This window comes from Lactuca sativa, chromosome 5 (assembly GCF_002870075.4).
Source record: "Lactuca sativa cultivar Salinas chromosome 5, Lsat_Salinas_v11, whole genome shotgun sequence".
Lineage (NCBI taxonomy): Eukaryota > Viridiplantae > Streptophyta > Magnoliopsida > Asterales > Asteraceae > Lactuca > Lactuca sativa.
This window is the reverse complement of record NC_056627.2, coordinates 350,969,798-350,988,178: the sequence shown is the minus strand read 5'-3', so window position 1 is coordinate 350,988,178 and position 18,381 is coordinate 350,969,798. Positions and strand designations below refer to the sequence as shown.

Below are 18,381 nucleotides of genomic sequence, written 5' to 3'. Positions count from 1 at the left end.
TTTTAAGTATTTTTGGGCCATATTGGGCCTTAGAGGCCCTATAGTGGGCTTGGATGCCTTTTTGGGTTTTTGTGGATTTAGGCCTTGGAGGAAAGGAGGCACAATTAGGAAAAGGTAAAGGAACCCTTTTACATTAAGTCAATAATTAGGGTTTTAGACTTTCGGGTTAGAGTGTGACCTAATTTCCAATTAGTGTTTTAGGCTTGTGCGATAGGGAGAGGAGTTCGCGAGTCATCCATTGAATGTAATTTGATACCCACGATCTGAGGTGAGTCTTGCTTCGCAGTATCAGTTGGTCGAAGGCACCAAGGCCGACCTACTAGTTTATGTTGTAGTACGATGATTGTATTTGTGATAATTATCAGTCATGCCTGTATTTGCTTGATGGCTTTGTGATTTATGTTATGATACTTTGTGGTAGCAGTAGGGGTGAAATAGACCTGGTATCTGGTTGAAAATAGACTGAAGGGGATTGCAAGCATCCATATATGCTTGATAGTATCTGGTTAAAATAGACCGAAGGGTAGGCAAACATCGAGATACGCTTGGCAGTATCCGATTGAAATGGACCGAAGGGGGTAGGCAGACACCCATATATGCTTGACATTATTTTTTTTGTATGTGGTATTTTAAGAGAACTCACTAAGCTTTATGCTTACACTTTTCAGTTTATGCTTCAGGTACTTCCAATTCGAAGGGGAAGGGTCCGACCTGATCGCACCACATCACTCTATGTTTTTTTCCGCACTTAGTGATTTCGGGAATTTATACTATGATAACATGTTACAATTATACTATTTTGACTATTTGAATATCAGTTTCTTATGAAAGAAATGAATTTAAAAACAAAATTGTATCTGTATTTTTGGGATGTTACATACTCTTAGTTCAACAATGATGCACAACAACATTGGACGGAGAAGCGAAACTGCCAAAGAGCATGGCGGCTATAAAGAACATGCATATTCTGACAAAGTCACATGGTGCCATTACGTTGAGTTTGACACATGAAATACTGAGAGAAGTTGTGGATCAAACAGGTATTGTTGGGCTTTGGGATAAACTTGGTGGCAACTACCAAAAACAATTCTCTGACAGCCAAGTAGTATTAGAAGCAATGTTTGTATACACTAAGAATGTCTGAAAGTAGATGAATGAAGGATCATATAGATAACTTCAATCACATTATATTGAATTTGCAAGGGGTTGATGTGAAGATTGAAGATGAAAATCAGGCTCTCATTCTCTTATGTTATATTTCGAACTCACATGAAAATTTTGTTGATACCATTATATATGGTATGCCAGCTATCACAGTGAATGATAATGATTCTTTGATGTCTAAATAATTGAAAATAAAGTTTCAGTTGGAGACAAAAGTTTCATTCCTAGTTTGTTCGCATGGATAAGAAGAACAAAAGATATAAGTGGGGAAGCATAGGGAGCCCACATTCAAAATTGAAGTCTAAAGGTTCATCTAAGGAAAAATGTAATCACTGTAAAGAGAATGGGCACTTCAATAGAATTTGTCCACAACTTAAGAATGGACATTTCAAGAGTGAATCAAGCAACAATAACATTGTTGATGTGGTTCAGGAGAGTTTTGATGAAGGGATGATGGTGATGTACTGATTGTATGTAAAACTAGTTCTTCTAATGCTTGGATATTGGAATCAGGAGCATATTATCATATGACATACAATCATGATTGGTTCGGCTCCTTTAAGGAGTGGAATGACAGAATCAAGACGGTGATGATGGGATGCGTTGTATCAAGGGTAGTGACATTAAGCAGAATAAGATGTACGATGGTATGGTCAGGAAGTTAGATTGTTGGTATGTTCTGGATCTTCAGAATAATCTGATTTCTCTTGACACTTTGGCTAATAATTGAAGTATGTATGATGGTGAGGATGATTGGGTTAAAGTCTCCAATTGTGCTATGGTGGTGATGAATGGAAAGATGAATCATGGAAATATATCGTGGAAGGCAGTGCAGTTAGGGAAACGGTGGTTGCATCCCAATCCTTGGATCAATGTGATGATAAGACAAAGTTATGGCATCGTAGGTTGGGACATATAAGTGATAAGGACATGTTGGTTCTAAGTAAACAAAGATTGTTTAGTGGGGTGGTTACCAGAAATATGAAGTTTTATGAAGCTTGCATTAAGCGGGAGCCTCGCAAAATGAAGTTCGATATTGGTCAACACACAAGTAATGAAACCCTTGTATATGTTCACTAGGACTCGTAGGGTGCATATCTAGTTAAATCTCATGGTGAGTGCTCATAATTTGTGGCGTTCATTGACGATTATTCAAGGAAAGCATGTTTGTATTTTTTTTAAAGAAAAAAATATGAGGTGTTCGGGAAGTTCAATGAGTGGAAGACAATGGTTGAGAAACGGACCGGAAAACATGTCAAGATCTCTCAAAACTGATAATGGGTTGAAGTTCTACAATGATCCATTTGATAACTTCTGCAAAACATAATGTATAGTGAGACACCACACTGTACGACACACCACAACAAAATAGAGTGGCAGAACGGATGAACCAAACACTCATTGAACGTGCAAGGTGCATGCGAATACTTGTTGATTTATCTAAGCAATTATGGGCAGGATCAGTGAACACTGCTTGTTATATATAGTGAACAGATCACCGTCAACTGTTATAGACTTGAAGACTCCTCAAAAGGTATGGTCCGGGAAACCCTCTGACTGTTATGGTTTACATATATCTGGATGCCCTGCATATGCTCATGTGAATGACGGTAAACTTGAGTCAAGGGCAATGGAGTGCATATTTATAGGATATGCGACAGGAGTAAGAGGTCATCGACTACGGTGTATAGAAGAAGGAATAACTCCTAAATTTATCATGAGCAAAGATGTGACCTTTAATAAATCTACCATGGGTAACCAAGGAGGGGTGATAAAAGTATAACATGGAACAAAGATCAAGGTGTTTGTAACGTCCCAAAAATTTATAGTAAAATTTTCATTTTTAAAGCAATAAACCATACAAACGAGTTGTTCCAAAACCGATCAAAGTGAATATATTATTTAAACATCATACTATATATTGAAAGTTGCCAATGTGGAAAAATCTGGTGGATATGGTGCACTCACGATGGGCCCTTTCTTTTCGTACCGGAAGTACCTGAGACCATAAACATAAAACCATAAATACAAAACTTAGTGAGTTCCACAAAATACCACATACCATACATAAGAAAATGAATACTATGACCTAAATCATAGTCTTACAATCACTTCCTGCCATGTGTCAAATCATGGTCTTTCCTTGCAATGCCGAGGGCCAAATCCCAGTCTTACATACAAGTGTCAGAGGCCAGATCCTGGTCTTTCATAAAATTATCACAAAGACAACTAGCATTCTACATAACAAAGTAATGGGCCAACAATAGTGTCTTCGATCCTTCAGACACAGTGAGGAGGCTCACCTCTCAATCGGAATGATCGCTGAACAGGACACTACTCCAAATATCAGCTCTACCAGTCACCTATTCATTGGAACATGACCAAACTTAACTTATAATAAATATACCCAAAATACCCCTAGGTCAAACTCCTGATCAAAGTCAAAGTCAACCGAGTCAACTCGGTGAGTACGTTGGGCGTACCCAACAGGTACGCGGGGCGTACTACACGTTTGACCAAAGTCGAGGGGCTGACCACGTACGTGTAGCGTACCCTTTGGTACGCCCAACGTATGCGACTACCACCCTTTATTCCCATTAAGAGCTTAATCCTTAAGCTCTTTAGTCCAAAAATCCAGATCTAGCCCTCAAATGATGTGATTAATCATAAAGTTTCCAACTTTATGATCTTACATGGCTAATAAGTGCTCAATACCAAATATCCTAACTTATTAACTCTTTAATACAACTTAGCTCATGCATGGAAGGAAACTAAGGTTTAATATTACATTTTTATGGTTTCTAGTAACCCCATGCTCGATAAAGTTTCCAACTTTATCCATTAGAATGGTCCAAACAACAAAGATTTAGTCTTTAAGTTTCAAAGGGACCAAATGTAACATCCCAGAATAGCAAGAGTAAAGTTGAAGGGATAAAAGAGTAAAATGGGAAAGAGCGACTCGGCGAGTCCACGAGTGGACTCGGCGAGTAGGGTCGTGACTTAGTCGCGTGTTAAGTGGCCGACTCGGCGAGTCAGTGGATGGACTCGGCGAGTAGGCGCTGAGTGGAGGAAACCCTAAATCCGAAGGATGAGCCCTATATAAAGAACATTATACCCTCTCCCCAACCTCTTTACCCTCTGTAGAAGTCCAGAAAGCTCTAAGACGTGATTGTGAGGGATTAGAGTACATTTGGAGCTTGGAGAGGTGATTGTTGAAGAAATTTTGAAGGAGAAGAGACTTGGATCAAAGGGCTTTGCAAGGATCCGAATTAATCTTCTCTTGGAGCTTCCTTTTGAGGTATTATTTCATTGTTTGAGCTGCTATTGTCTAGATTCTTCATTTTTGGGGGTGTTGGAGATCATATCTTTTGGTGTATTGGAGTTTAGAGGTTAGATCTGAGGTTGCTACCTCAGATCTGGAATGGAGAAGGGCAAGAATGCATAAAAGTCCCTGTTTGTGAGTGATTGATGGAGTTATCTTGTCCCAAGCCCAAACCCTAGAGTGAAAGTGCCTAGATCTCCTTGGATTCACGTAAAGTTTGCCACTTTACATGATGGATGGCCTTAGGAAGAGTAGATGTATGGTTTGCATCATCTGCATGGATTGGAAAGTCTCTGTATGGATTCAGACCCGGTGGTACTCGACGAGTCATATAGGTGGACTCGGCGAGTTGCTTGAAGATAGGATGGAACTCGACGAGTTGGATGGTGATGGCCTGGAACTCGACGAGTTGGAAGAACAACTCGGCGAATAGGTTGAAGATAGCCTTAGACTCGACGACTCTGTTCTTGGACTCGGCGAGTCTTGTCGAAGAGTCCCAATCTTTTCTGGTTGAGCCGTGAATCGGTGAGTCAAGGGATGACTCGGTGAGTGTGTGTGAGTGGACTCAGAGTTGTTGAACTCGGCAAGTCTCGGGGTGACTCGACGAGTTGAGTCGCGGATTGGGGAATTTCTGAGCATGGGGACTCGGCGAGTCATCGGGTTGATTCGACGAGTAGATTCAGTCAGGGGTTGACTTTGACTTTGACCAAGGGTTAACCAGTTGTCTTCCAGGGGTATTTTGGTAATTATTGAGTTCAGTGCTTTGGTGTTGTTCAGTGGAGGAGTTCGTGTCGGAGTTTGGAGCAGTGGGATCTTATCTGTTCAGTCGGCAGTTTCGAGGTGAGTTATCCTCACTATATCGAAAGGGTCTAAGGCACCAAGGTCGGCCCTTTTATCGGATTGAGATCCGGGTATTTGTTGTATGTTATCGCTTTGATATGTTGCATCCTGGTAGCTAGGATGGTGTATGTTAGAGACTTGGTTGAGATCGGTATCCTGAGATGTAGGGTGATGCTATGCTAGTGACCGGTTAGGTCGGTATCCTGGTTAGGATGATGATATGCTATGTGATCTGTTTGATCGGTTTGTTGACTATGAATGCTTATATGATTGTATGTTTATGTGCACATGGTTGTTTGGACTGGAGTTGGGTTGAGGCGGGTCCTGCTTTGTGCTGTAGGCCAAGATACCCAAGGTGGACCGGTTGTCCCGAAGGCCCAGCGAGCGGTCCGGATAGACTGTAGGCCCCAAGAGGGCGGACCAGACGTGCCGAGGCTCGGAGAGTGGACCAGGCCGACTGAAGGCCCGGTGTGGGCGGACCAGTCATACTATAGACTCAGAGAGTGGACCAGGAGGATTGAAGGCCCGGGGCGGGCGGACCAATCACACTGCAGACTCGATGTATGTGGTTAGATTCGGAGAGTGGACCAGGTGGATTGAAGGCCCGATGCGGGCGGACCAATCACACTGCAGATTCGAGGTATATGGCTATACTCGGAGGGTGGACCAGGTGGACTGTTGGCCGGTGCGGCGGACCAGTCACACAGTAGACCCGAAGTGCATGGCTGTTTTGTGATCGGATATGTTATGGCATGTTATGCGTGTATGGTATAAGTGGTTGGTATTTTTGGGATATCTCACTAAGCTTTCGGGCTTACAGTTGTGGTTTAATGTTTTTTTTAGGTTCTTCAGGAGACCGTGGCAAGGCGAAGGCGTGATCGTACCGCTCCTCGTGTTTATGTTGTGATGAGATTCTGGGAATACTTTAAATAAATTGTATTGAAAACCTTTTTGTAATAACTTTAATGGAATCATGTTGTTTTTGGAAATTTTAAATTGGTTGGAATTTTTGGTCGTTACACCAAAAGTGCATATTTTTCAGCTTAATCCATTAAGTCCAAGTCTCAAACCTTTAGATCTAAATCAATATGATTTTTAGATGGATAAAGTTTCCAACTTTAACCATAACAAGGCCATAAACTTTCAAGATCTAAACTTTATGCACTAAAGTGACCAAAAGCTCATAACACACAGAACTAGCTAGTTCTAACAAATGCATCTTCAAGATTCAAGCTTTATACCTATAAAAGAAAGATCAAGGTGAACAAAGTCTGGATCTACAAACTCTAATGTACCCAACACTTCCCCAAAGAGCTCATTTTTCTTCAAGATGCACCGAGAACACTACAAAGCACTCAAGAACACCTTCTTTTGCTTAAAAGACTCAAACTAGTGTTAGAGTTTTAAGAGAGGGAGTTGTAGAGGTAAAGACCAAGAATGGAATGAGTTTGGAGAAGTTAAGAAGCTTAAATAGGGCTCAAACCACGAAAATAGGGTTTGGGAACTGATCGCGTACTTTCGACGTACTCTAGGTATGCCTAGTACACATTTTGTACTCCTAACATACTATACTAAGCCCAAAACTTTCCTAACTTCAAACGATCATAACTTCTTCGTTCCAACTCCATTTTCAACGATCTTTATATCCACATAAAGGTATTGAAGAGCCCCACACTATTATCTAAGTTCGAAACATCACTTTTTCTGTTTTACCCTTTGACCCTAACACAAACAAACTCTTGGATACCGTAATCTACATTACCCACATCCAAATGGGTCTAAACCTCTTTTTCCCAAAGCCCGAAGCCTTATGATACTTGATCTTCGGGTTACGACCCCAAATTATAAAACGACTTGAAACATGGTGTTACAGTGTTAACCAGAAGGTAGAGTTCGCAACATAAACTCCATACAGAGTTGTGATAAGTGAAGAACAACAGTCAGGCAGGGAACATGTAACATCTAATATAGGTATGAGTCTATGCTTCGAATGTTAAGTTTTAGAGTTGAGTTTTTGTGCTTTAGCCCCTTCCACGGTGTGGTGGGTGGCTTACCACGACACCACGACGTGGTATTCATTTAAGGTCGCGTTGGGCCGCTGCAATGAGCTCAAAACCCTAAGCCTTTGATCATGAACCCTATTTAAGGAACGATGGGGCTAGGGTTTCGCGTGATCCCAACCATCTTTTCCAGAAATGACCAATACCCTAGCTTCCCTAGCAAGTTTCTAAGCTTTAGAAAAATTAAATGCTTTTTTATTTTTTTTTCATTTATCTTGTTACTCATATAAGATTATGACATTTGGATACAATTAATTGTGTTTTTAGTCTTTTGATTTTTACGATACTTAGTAAAAAATAAATAGTAAAAAAATATACAAGATATTTGATTGTAGTTGATTTCTGATAGATTTATATCACTCCGCAATCCAAAGACCAGGGTTTTTATAGAGTACCAAGGGTTTTTTTATTTTATTTCTTTGTTGCTCCTCAAATCTTCCACTTCGAAGAAGAAAACACTGTACAAAGCCTTTTCTTCTTCCAATTTTTGACCAGCTAAATCTATCTTTGGTAAAAATGGCGACTCTTGTTCCCCCTCCACCAGCGGCGGCGGCGGCGGAAACTATCAAACCGGAGAAAGTCGATTACATGGACCTACCATGCCCTATTCCTTACGAAGAAATCCACCGGGAAGCCCTCAGTTAATATCTTGCTGCTCTTGAACCTCAATTATTGAATTGGTATCGTTAGTTTTGTTTTAGTTTTTGCTGTAAACGATTTAGGTGATTGATTTGAATGATCACATAAACCCTAATCCATTATCATCGTTAAACCCTAAGCTACTTGATACTTTTGAAATTTTTTACTTTCTTGATTGGAATTATTTCTATGGTCACGAAATATACGTATTTATCTCTCCGTCTTGGGGCACCGGAGCCTTTATCATGGGATCAAGATACCTTCATAGTATTTTTCAAATTGGGGTTCTTGCTCAACTCTACATATATAATGCACCTTTTATTCAAAACTTAAACGTTCAAGAGCAAATCCTACACAGACATTCGATTCAAGAAGTTAAATCTATTGTTATGGAAATAGTATTTTCCTTAGGACGATTTGTTGGTAAGTGATGCAACAAGACTTATAAGCAATGACCACATTGTATCAATTCTTAAATAATGCATTGTTATTTTCTTATTGTATGCAACAATCTGTGATTGGTTGACTATCTTGATGTTTCATATTGACCCAAGGCACATTCAGTTTAACGGGTAGTGATGCTTCCATTGAATCAATCACCTGTAAACTAGAAACATAAATGAAGTTTTACCTTCAACAGCATCTTAGATTGAATATTTTCTTGTTCTCTAGTGTCCTTAAAGGCTGATTATTTTGAGGGGATGCGAGTTGATTTTACTAAGGGACTCAATCAGAGATTCTCACTAAGTCACAGGTACTAATTCCAAATCAACATATGTTCTTTGAGTTCATATGAACTTTCCTCCATTTCTGTTTTTATAATTATCCATTTTTGAACTTTATAGTATTGCCATGGGACCCACGGAGCTTCCTTCTCAATCTGCTGAAGTAATTAAAATTCCAACTGCAAACTATGAGTTTGGTGCAAACTTCATAGATCCAAAGGTAGGTTATTTATGAGTTATGACACTGTGTCATCTTTAGGATCTTAGTTTGCTTATTGGAAGGGCATATTTGTAATTGTTTGGTGTGCTGTAGTTAATGCTTATTGGAAGAGTCTTGACTGATGGACGAGTCAATGCCAGAGTGAAATGTGACTTGTCTGAGAATCTTACCATGAAGGCCAATGCTCAGGTGGAAGGGTAGATTAGTAATTCTTAATATTTACATATAATACACATTAAGCCTTTTTTGGATGAATGAACATTATCGATAATTCCTTGTGTTTTTCTTCTCAGCTTACAAGTGAGCCACACATGTCTCATGGAATGTTCAATTTTGAGTACAAGGTAAATTATTAGTCTTGTATGCTTACAAGTTCTCCATTTTATTAAATTTTATGTCATTTTATTGGTAACTGGTTATGCAATTTGTATGCAGGGTAGCGACTATCGGAGTCAATTCCAGCTTGGAAATGGTGGTTTACTTGGTGCTAGTTATATTCAGGTAAAAGATTTACCATCTTTTATATTAAATGTCTGGTTTTATTTTTTAGTGTTAAAAAAATAAAAAATTAATATTTTGGTTGCAGAGTGTTACCCCTCACTTGTCATTAGGTGGGGAAGTATTCTGGGCAGGTCAGCATCGTAAGTCTGGTCTTGGTTATGCTGCCCGATACAATACGGATAAAATGGTAAATTTCTCAAATTTTAACATGTAGTATATTTTTATTTCTAGTATATGCATAGTCTATTCTATATTTCTATTATTAACTCAAATTCATATTCTTTGTTGCTACAGGTTGCCTCAGGACAGATTGCTAGCACTGGAATGGTGGCTCTTAGCTATGTTCAGAAAGTGTCTGAAAAGGTAAAATCTTGTTAAATGTTGTTGGTATTTTTTTTTTTTCACTTATCAGCTTATTACATTACATTTGTCTCCTTTGTTGTATGTAGGTTTCATTGGCATCTGATTTAATGTACAATTACATGTCAAGAGATGTCACTGCCAGCTTTGGCTATGATTACATACTTCGCCAGGTAAGTGAACAAAGCCATTACTGATTTTTTTTTTTTTATAATTTATTTTTTATTTTATATAAATAACGTTTGGGAAATTGGCATGGAGAGATTTTGCCACCAATTTTCTTCATTCAAATGACATGTCTAGCTACACTCAGCTTCTCATGCTTTTTCTAATAAATGAGCATTTTAAAAACTCATCTTTTTAAGCCACATATAATTAATTTTTTTATATATAAAGACTTCAATAAATATGAATGCTCAAAAAAGGCTTCAATTTTTTGTCACAAAAATAAATAAATTGAACTAAAATACATTGGGTACAATAAAAAGTTATCATTTTTCGATTCCATTGATTTTATTATTTACATTGACAGTGTCGGCTTAGAGGCAAGATTGACTCAAATGGCTGCACATCTGCTTTTCTTGAAGAAAGGTTGAGCATGGGTCTTAATTTTATCATCTCTGCTGAGGTCAGTGCATTTATATAAATGGAAGAATTAGAAATATACCTTTTCTTTAATTTTATTCTTATCACAACATTCTACTGTTAAAATTCTACCTATGTTTAGTAATCTCATCCAAACAGAAAGCAGTTTTCATTGCTAGAACTAGTAGTTAGATTTTTTAAAGTATTAATAAGAAAAAAAAAGTTGAAAATACAATGGCATAATTAGGTAGAAATTTCAAACTAAAATGTTGTAATATAAAGAAGTGATAATTTGCTATAATGACCTTATTGCTAATTTTTATCAACATTCAGATCGACCACATGAAGAAAGACTACAAGTTTGGGTTCGGATTGACAGTTGGAGAATAGATAACAACATGCTTCATTGCTTTGTGAGTCAAATTGATTATTTTTTTCAATCTTGAGGACACAAATATTTGAGATTTATTTTTATCTTTTTTGAGCAATATAACTTGTGGGTGGCGCTTCCAGCTGCATGACAGTTTAGAGTAGCATTTACCAGTTGTAGGCATTTAATTTTGCAGTTTGGAGATGTAATTTAATGTAGTCTGTTTTCAGCCATTTCCATTCCCATTTCCATTTGTATGGATGAATCATAATAGGGGATAAACTACGGTTGATTGTGATTGTGATTGATGGGACAAAATCCAGAAAAGATACAAGTTCAAAAATGAGAAACCCTTGTCAAATATGACCAATCCGTGAACCAATTGTGGAAAATGTTGAACCCATTAATTTAGTTTCTTGTTAAATTATTTTACAAAACCAATGTTTCCTTAATGAGTTGAGAAATTGTTAGTTTTAAAAGATTCATTAGTATTAGTGTTAAGATGAAACAATTTAAGATTTACAAGTTACACAAGCTACTTGAACCAAGAGAAAACGGTACCATTAGACCATCCGGTATGGTAGGGAAAAGGCCGTGTAGGAGCTGACATGGCATGCCAACCTACGCGTGAACACCGCTCCAGGCGTCCGTAGGTGGCTTGTGGTGTTGTCCCATCCACGAACGAAGACAACGAATCGCATGAGGAGAGAGAAAGCAACTTAATCAACTTAAAAAAATATATTATTAAATTTTTAAATTTAAATAACATCTTACATCTTTTACCTATATATACTATACACTTTACACTTCTAAAACAAAAATTTCTTCTATTTTCTTTATCTTTTCTTTAAAAATGGATCCAAACCAAAATACCTTACCCATTCCAAACACCTCAAATACTCCAAATGGTTATCAAATGCAAGAGATTTTCTAATACGTGCCCTAAGGACACATACAAGAAACATTAAATATCACAAATATTATCATACTTAAATGTGAAATTCATTTATTATAAGGAATATTATTATAACTAAATATGAAATACATTAATAATAGTTTTCATAATAAATGAATTTCATATTTAATTATGGTAATATTTATGATATTTAATGTTTCTTATATGTGCCTTAGGACACATATTAGAAAATCCCTACATGCAATTATTGGACTCTCTAATTCAACAATAACCTTTATTCACTAACCTTCCATACAACCCACAATTCTTCCAACAACAACGACCACAACAACAATTCATTCAACCCCAATTCCAAGGTTTTCAACAACATTCTCAACAATTTCAACCGCAACAATTCCAAACACAATCATCTAAACTCTCATTATCTCAATCCCAAACTGTAAACCTCGACAACGACGAACGTGTCCAAGAAACACCACAACTATCTCGAAGAAGGCAACCAAAATCAAAAGGGGAAAAAAGCAGTGGCTTGGAACGAAGAAGAGGAAGAAGCTTTAACGAAAGCTTGAATTTTCATATCGTGTGATTCGAGAAGAGACAACACACAATCCGGGGAAAGTTTTAGGAATCATGTTTTGGATCACTTTCACGCGCTACTAGGAAGGCAAGCGGATCAGTCGTACGATGCGGTCAACAGAAAATGGCGTGATCTATGAGCGGTTTGCACAAAGTTTAATGTCATATTTGAAAATCTAAAAAATATGCAGAAAAGTGGTTGCAACGACTTCAATATTTTATCAACCGCGTGCTACCAATTCAAAGTTACCAATAATGGTAAACCATTCGGTCACCAAAAAGCGTGAGAAGTTTGTCGTAACGGTCCAAAATGAGTCCTTAATCCGGAGACGTCGCATTCGGACTCGACCACCGGCTCCAACAAAAGACCAAGAACTTCCGATTCGGACACAAGTTTTGGGCTAGACCTCAATGATGACTTCGATGTTGCCGATGCAGTGGGTCCACCAGAAGTCCAACTTCGTTGACCACCGGGAAGGGAAAAAAGCAAAACGGGCGGCGTCTTCAAGCGGAAAAGCAACCGCAACTAGCGACGCCTGACTTGTGGAATCCATAGATAAAACTCTAAGTTTTCTAGAAAAAAGTTACGAATCAACGGAAGAAGCACGTCGCCAAAAAATCGCTCTTACCGATCTTGAAATCATAAACACAAAGCATAACCGGATCTCGACCCGGAATATGGAAAGTAGGTTCTAATATTTATGTTTTAGTTGACATGTTTTATGTTTTTTAAGTAATTTAGGATAAATAAACAATTTAGAGTTTTTTTTTAATATGTTTTTTAAGTATTTTAGGATTTAAATTTGTGTGTTTTAAAATTAATGTAATGTGTTTTAATTTAATGTTTTTAGTTTAATGTGTGTTTTTATTTGAATAATTTTTTTAATTTAATCTAATAATGTCAAAAAAATGATGTGGAGTGGTAGCTATTTTCAAGGGCTAGTGGTTTGATAATGAATTTGTAATGGAGCTGATATAATACTGATGTAAATCATTTTTTGAATGTGTTGGATGTGACATGCCCCTTAGCTTTAGTTCTTTAATAAAGTTTTTGAGGTTAGGATATTTAGTTCTAGGTATGAGGTCTTGTCACACCTAATTCATCCAACCAAGAATAAGATTCCATTGCTTATTCATCTTCACCAAAATTTGAATGCACACTAGTAAAACAAATCAAACAAAATGAAGTTTTAGAATGTTGTCGATGTGAAACTAAAGTTGGAATGAGGACATTAAAGACAACTTTGACTTATGGGAGACGTTTTTTTAGGGGTCGTAATTGAGTAAGTTCATAAATGGAGAAAATCAATTGTCTGAGCTTGTGTTTTGGACATATTGTTATAAATATTTTTTTTGGCCAGAGTTTTCCGTTTTAGACATATTTTTCCATTTTAAACCGATATATTTTTTTCCTATTTTGAGCAATATTTTTCTGTTTTGGAATGTTTTTTCTTGTTATGGATAGTTAGAATAGATTTTATGTTTTGGACATAAATAATAAAGTTTGTAAAATACCTTATGTTGGTCAGAAATCAGAATATCAAAGGAATACCTCTTTCTTGTAGCGATATGATGGTTGTATCTAACCCGTCCGATCTTCTTTCAAGCTTTAAAGCAAATTAAGATACATTGAAATAAATGTCATATGGATTAAGTTTCACCCGGGTTTAATTTTCATGGGCTAAATCCCAAACTCTACCATAATGGTATATACAACATTTCTCTCTGTCATAAATAATGCCTTAACACCTTCCATTTGACAATTTACACCGTCCTTACCGTGCAACATACTTCCTTAGAATGCCAACCTTATCTTATTTTATTTTATTTATTTTTTACAGTGTGATTTATTATCATATCCCCTACATAAAGTTTTACAATCCAAGAGGGAGTAACTAGGGACCCAAGATTAAAATTTCTTGAACATCTATGCTTATCATTCAAAGATTTCACCTGGAACATCTATGCTTATCAAAAGTTGTTTCATGTCTAATACAATAAGTGCACAAGCACTTACTTTATTTCATTTTCTTTCCCACAAAGTACCAATAGAATCCTATAATTATTTTTAGCAAAACGTAAATGGTACCCATCCACGTTTATGCCCAAATTTCTAAATTGGAAATCTTCAACGAAGAACTCTTCTTTATTCTCATCCACTTTATACAACTTTAGTATTTCGACATCTTGGCATAACAGGTACAAAAAAGATCATACACTATGTTCCTTATAGTATATGTAGAAGTAACATATTCTCGTCTTCACTATAAGTGCTGTTAAACTTGAAGGCTAAAAGACACACACTTTTACACATAGTAAGATTATACAGGAAAGCATTAACATGAAGAAGGAAAAACTACTTCTGTATTAACATAAAAACAACTGAACATCATGCCTTATGAGACTTACACGAGAAAACAAACTGACAACTAAAGGTAACTTCTACCAATAAAGTAACTACCCACTACGGAAAGATAAAAGCTGAAAACTGAACATAAAGAAATAAACATAAAATTGACAAAATAACCCATGCACATGCATTTAGGCGTTGTACTTTTAACACTTCCCCTCAACACCTAATTTAACTATCCCCATAGCATCACAAAACTCAAACAATTTCTTGTTGGCCAAACCTTTTGTCAAGGAATCTACAACTTGCTCTGTGGTGTTAATATATTTCAGATCAATGTCACCTTGTAACACATTTTCATGAATGAAATGATAGTGTACCTCGATATGCTTGGTTCAGGCATGGAACGTGGGATTCTCAGCAAATTGTATAGAAGATAAATTATCACAGAACAATGGTACACTATAGTTCACCTCCTGTTTAAGATCCTTTAGCAATTGTACCAGCCATACACACTCCTGAGCTGCCATTGCAGCAACTCTATACTCTGCTTCTGTTGTTGATAACGAGACTATAGGTTGTCGTTTACTACACCAAGTTACCACACTAGATCCCAACATGAACAAGTAACATGTGGTTGATCTACGTGTATTGACATCACCAATATAATCTGCATCACAGTAGCCTGACAGCTTGCTTTCTTCTCCTTTCTTGAAAGAAATACCCCAATTTAGTGTCATCTTGATATAACTTAGTACCCTTCGTACTGCATCCAGGTGAGGCTTTCTTGGATTTTGCATGAAGCGACTCAAAACTCTAACAGCAAAGGCTATATTAGGTCTCGTTAGAGTTAAATATATAAGTCTTCCCACAATATTTCTATATATTGAAGCATCTTCCAGTTCTCTACCTGCTGTTGCACTAAACTTGACATTTGCATCCATGGGTGTTACTGCTGGCTTGCTATCTAACATCCCAAACTTATTTAACAGGTCTGTGGAATGTTTCCTTTGATGCAAAACAATCACATCATGCTGGTAGCTCAACTCTAAACCTAGGAAATGATTCAACCTTCCCAAGTCTTTCATATAAAACCGAGTGCAGAGATTTTCTTTGAGCCGAGTAATCATTTCATCATAGTTTCCTGTGATTATCAGATCATCTACATATACCAGAACCACAACAACCTTGTCTCCTTTACTTTTAACAAAAAGACTTGCATCAAAAGCAGTTATAGAATATCCGTTATGTTCGAGAAATTCAGCAATCTTTCCGAACCAGGCTCTCGGTGATTGTTTTAGTCTATACAAGGCTTTCTTAAGATTGCATACATATTGTGGATGGGTTTTACTTACAAAGCCCTGAGGTTGATCCATTAGAATCACTCAATCAAGTTCTCCATATAAAAATGCATTACTCACATCCATTTGCCACATATTCCATCCTTTACTAGCAGCTAAGGCCAGTAGAACTCTCACTGTGGTTAGTTTTGCTACAGGGCTAAATGTTTCTTCGTAGTCGAGCCCGTATTCTTGAGAGAAACCTCGTGCAACAAGTCGAGCCTTCAGCCTTTCTACTGAACCATCAGCTTTCCGTTTGACTTTATAATCCCACTTACAAGATTTTGGCTTTGCATTGGTTGGTTTAGGAACCAATTCCCAAGTTTGGTTTCTCATTAGAGCAGTGTAATCTTCTTCCATGGCATTGATCCACTCCTTTTTTAGGCAAGCTTATTGGTACGAATCAGGTTCTATTGCTACATCTTCAATTACAACAACATTTGCATATCTGGGATTTGGTTTCTTTGGTCTTGATGATCTTCTCAGACTCAAGTTTTCACCACCATCTTCATTATTGATTCTTGGATGAAAGCTACCAGTTTTCCATGGTCTAGAACTTTGGGATTGAGCTTCATCATCCTCCAGAATAACATCTACTTCATCAAGTTTTAAGTTGACATCAGAGGATTCAAGCTTATCCTTAAATAGACCTGAATTTGGAAGTACTTCACGATTTTTTGACCACCATGATGAAGCTTCATCGAATACAACATTCCTTGAAATGTAGCACTTTCCTGTGGTTGGGTCACAACAACGCCATCCTTTCCTTTCTTGATCGTATCCCGCAAAAATACATCAAAATGCTTTCTTTTCCATTTTGCTACGAAGATGATTAGGCACAAAAACATAAACAATGCAACCAAACACTCGAAAATGACTTACATTAGGCTTTATATTCCACAGCTTCTCAAACGGTGACAGGTATTTGAGCCCTTGTTGAGGTATTTTGTTGATTACATAAGTTGCAGTCTTCATAACTTCTGCCCAGAAACGCCCTTGTACGTTTTTATCATGTAACATGCTGCCACAAATCTTGGACAGATGACGATTCCTTCTCTCTGAAATTCCATTCTGCTGTGGCGTATTGGGACAAGTCAGTTGTCGTTTAATCTTGTGTTTCTTCAAATACATTGAGAATTCATCAGCAAGATACTCTCCCCCATTATCTGAGCGTAGACAACCTATACTACCTCTAGTTTCTCTCTCAGCTTCAAGTTTGAACTCCTTAAACTTCATGAATGCTTCTGACTTTTCTTTCATAAAATATACCCATACATATCTTGAGAAATCATCAATGAAAGTTACCATATACCTCATGCCTTTGATTGATGACTGTTTCACAGGTCCGAAGACATCAGAATGAACGAGTTCTAAGGGAGCTTTCGACTTATACTTTGAACTTTCGAAGGGTTGTTGATGCGCTTTTCCAAATTGACACCCAACACAGATAATATCCTTTCGGATTTCTAGTTGAGGAAGTCCTTTCACCATCTGTTTCTTCATCATTAAGTCAAGTTTATCATAGCTCACATGACTTAATCTCATGTGTCACAGGTATGCATTTTGGTTGCTTTTTGTCTTTTCTACATACGCCGTCTCAACCGACATCACATAGATTGAATCAGCCCGTCGTCCCTTTAGTATAGGTTTTGATCGAGTTTCGAATTCTTTGAAGATCATCACATCATTCGGACCAAACAACACATAGTGACCAGATGAGGCAAATTGTGAAACTGAAAGAAGATTCTTCTTCATACCCAGAACGTGATAGACACTTTCTAGTCTCAGTTCTTTGTTGTTATCTTCTGGACGAACACTACATTGCCAACATGTGCAATTGAGAGTTTAGAGTTATCGGCTATCACAACCCCTCGACTACCGCCATAATTGATAGAATCTTGAAGTTTCTCATGCTCCCCGGTCATATGGTTTGAACATCCAGAGTCAACAGTTCATTCATCAAGACTATCTTCACTATTTTCAGCAGTTGCACTAAACGCCACTTCGTCCTTGACTTGTGCATACAAAGCTTCTGCATCCTAGGCTTCTTCTTCTTGCGATGCTGCAACATTACCCTCTTCAAACTGTTCTGATCGACAGTTGCGTGCCATATGTCCCTTTCGGCCACAATTATGACACTTGAAAGGAAATCGTTTGTTGGAACGATGGTTGTTTTGTTTATCCTCGGATGGTTCTCATTTTTCAAACTTACGAGTATTCTTCCCCGACTCATAGTTTCTAGTTTTATCAGAGCTCTTTTTGTAGTGCTGACTAGACTGTGATCGATACTTTCCTTTACCCTTTTCTGCATAGAGGGCTTCTTCATCAGTCTTAATCGAGTCCCCACTCATCTGCTTCACTAAGGCTTCCTGTCCGGCTAGGAGATTCTCAAATTCAACGAGAGAAGGTTGAG

The 18,381-nt window shown here is 37.5% G+C and overlaps 3 protein-coding genes across 3 annotated transcripts; 1 reads left to right on the top strand and 2 right to left on the bottom strand.

The window, feature by feature from the left end:
• The first annotated feature begins 7,766 nt into the window (after nt 1–7,766).
• On the top strand, nt 7,767–11,090 carry LOC111878762 (mitochondrial import receptor subunit TOM40-1). Its single transcript, XM_023875265.3, has 11 exons — nt 7,767–8,026; nt 8,698–8,779; nt 8,871–8,970; nt 9,064–9,159; nt 9,264–9,314; nt 9,406–9,471; nt 9,557–9,658; nt 9,766–9,834; nt 9,921–10,004; nt 10,364–10,459; nt 10,750–11,090. Exons 1-11 carry the CDS (start codon nt 7,903–7,905, stop codon nt 10,804–10,806), a joined length of 927 nt encoding a protein of 308 aa, XP_023731033.1. The 5' UTR covers nt 7,767–7,902; the 3' UTR covers nt 10,807–11,090.
• A 3,933-nt stretch (nt 11,091–15,023) lies between these two features.
• LOC111878718 (uncharacterized mitochondrial protein AtMg00810-like) lies at nt 15,024–16,004 on the bottom strand. The gene has a single exon (XM_023875221.1). The coding sequence runs from the start codon at nt 16,002–16,004 to the stop codon at nt 15,024–15,026; it is 981 nt and encodes a 326-aa protein (XP_023730989.1).
• Nucleotides 16,005–16,013: 9 nt separating this feature from the next.
• LOC111878719 (uncharacterized mitochondrial protein AtMg00820-like) lies at nt 16,014–16,328 on the bottom strand. The gene has a single exon (XM_023875222.1). It carries the CDS (start codon nt 16,326–16,328, stop codon nt 16,014–16,016), a length of 315 nt encoding a protein of 104 aa, XP_023730990.1.
• Nucleotides 16,329–18,381: the final 2,053 nt, after the last annotated feature.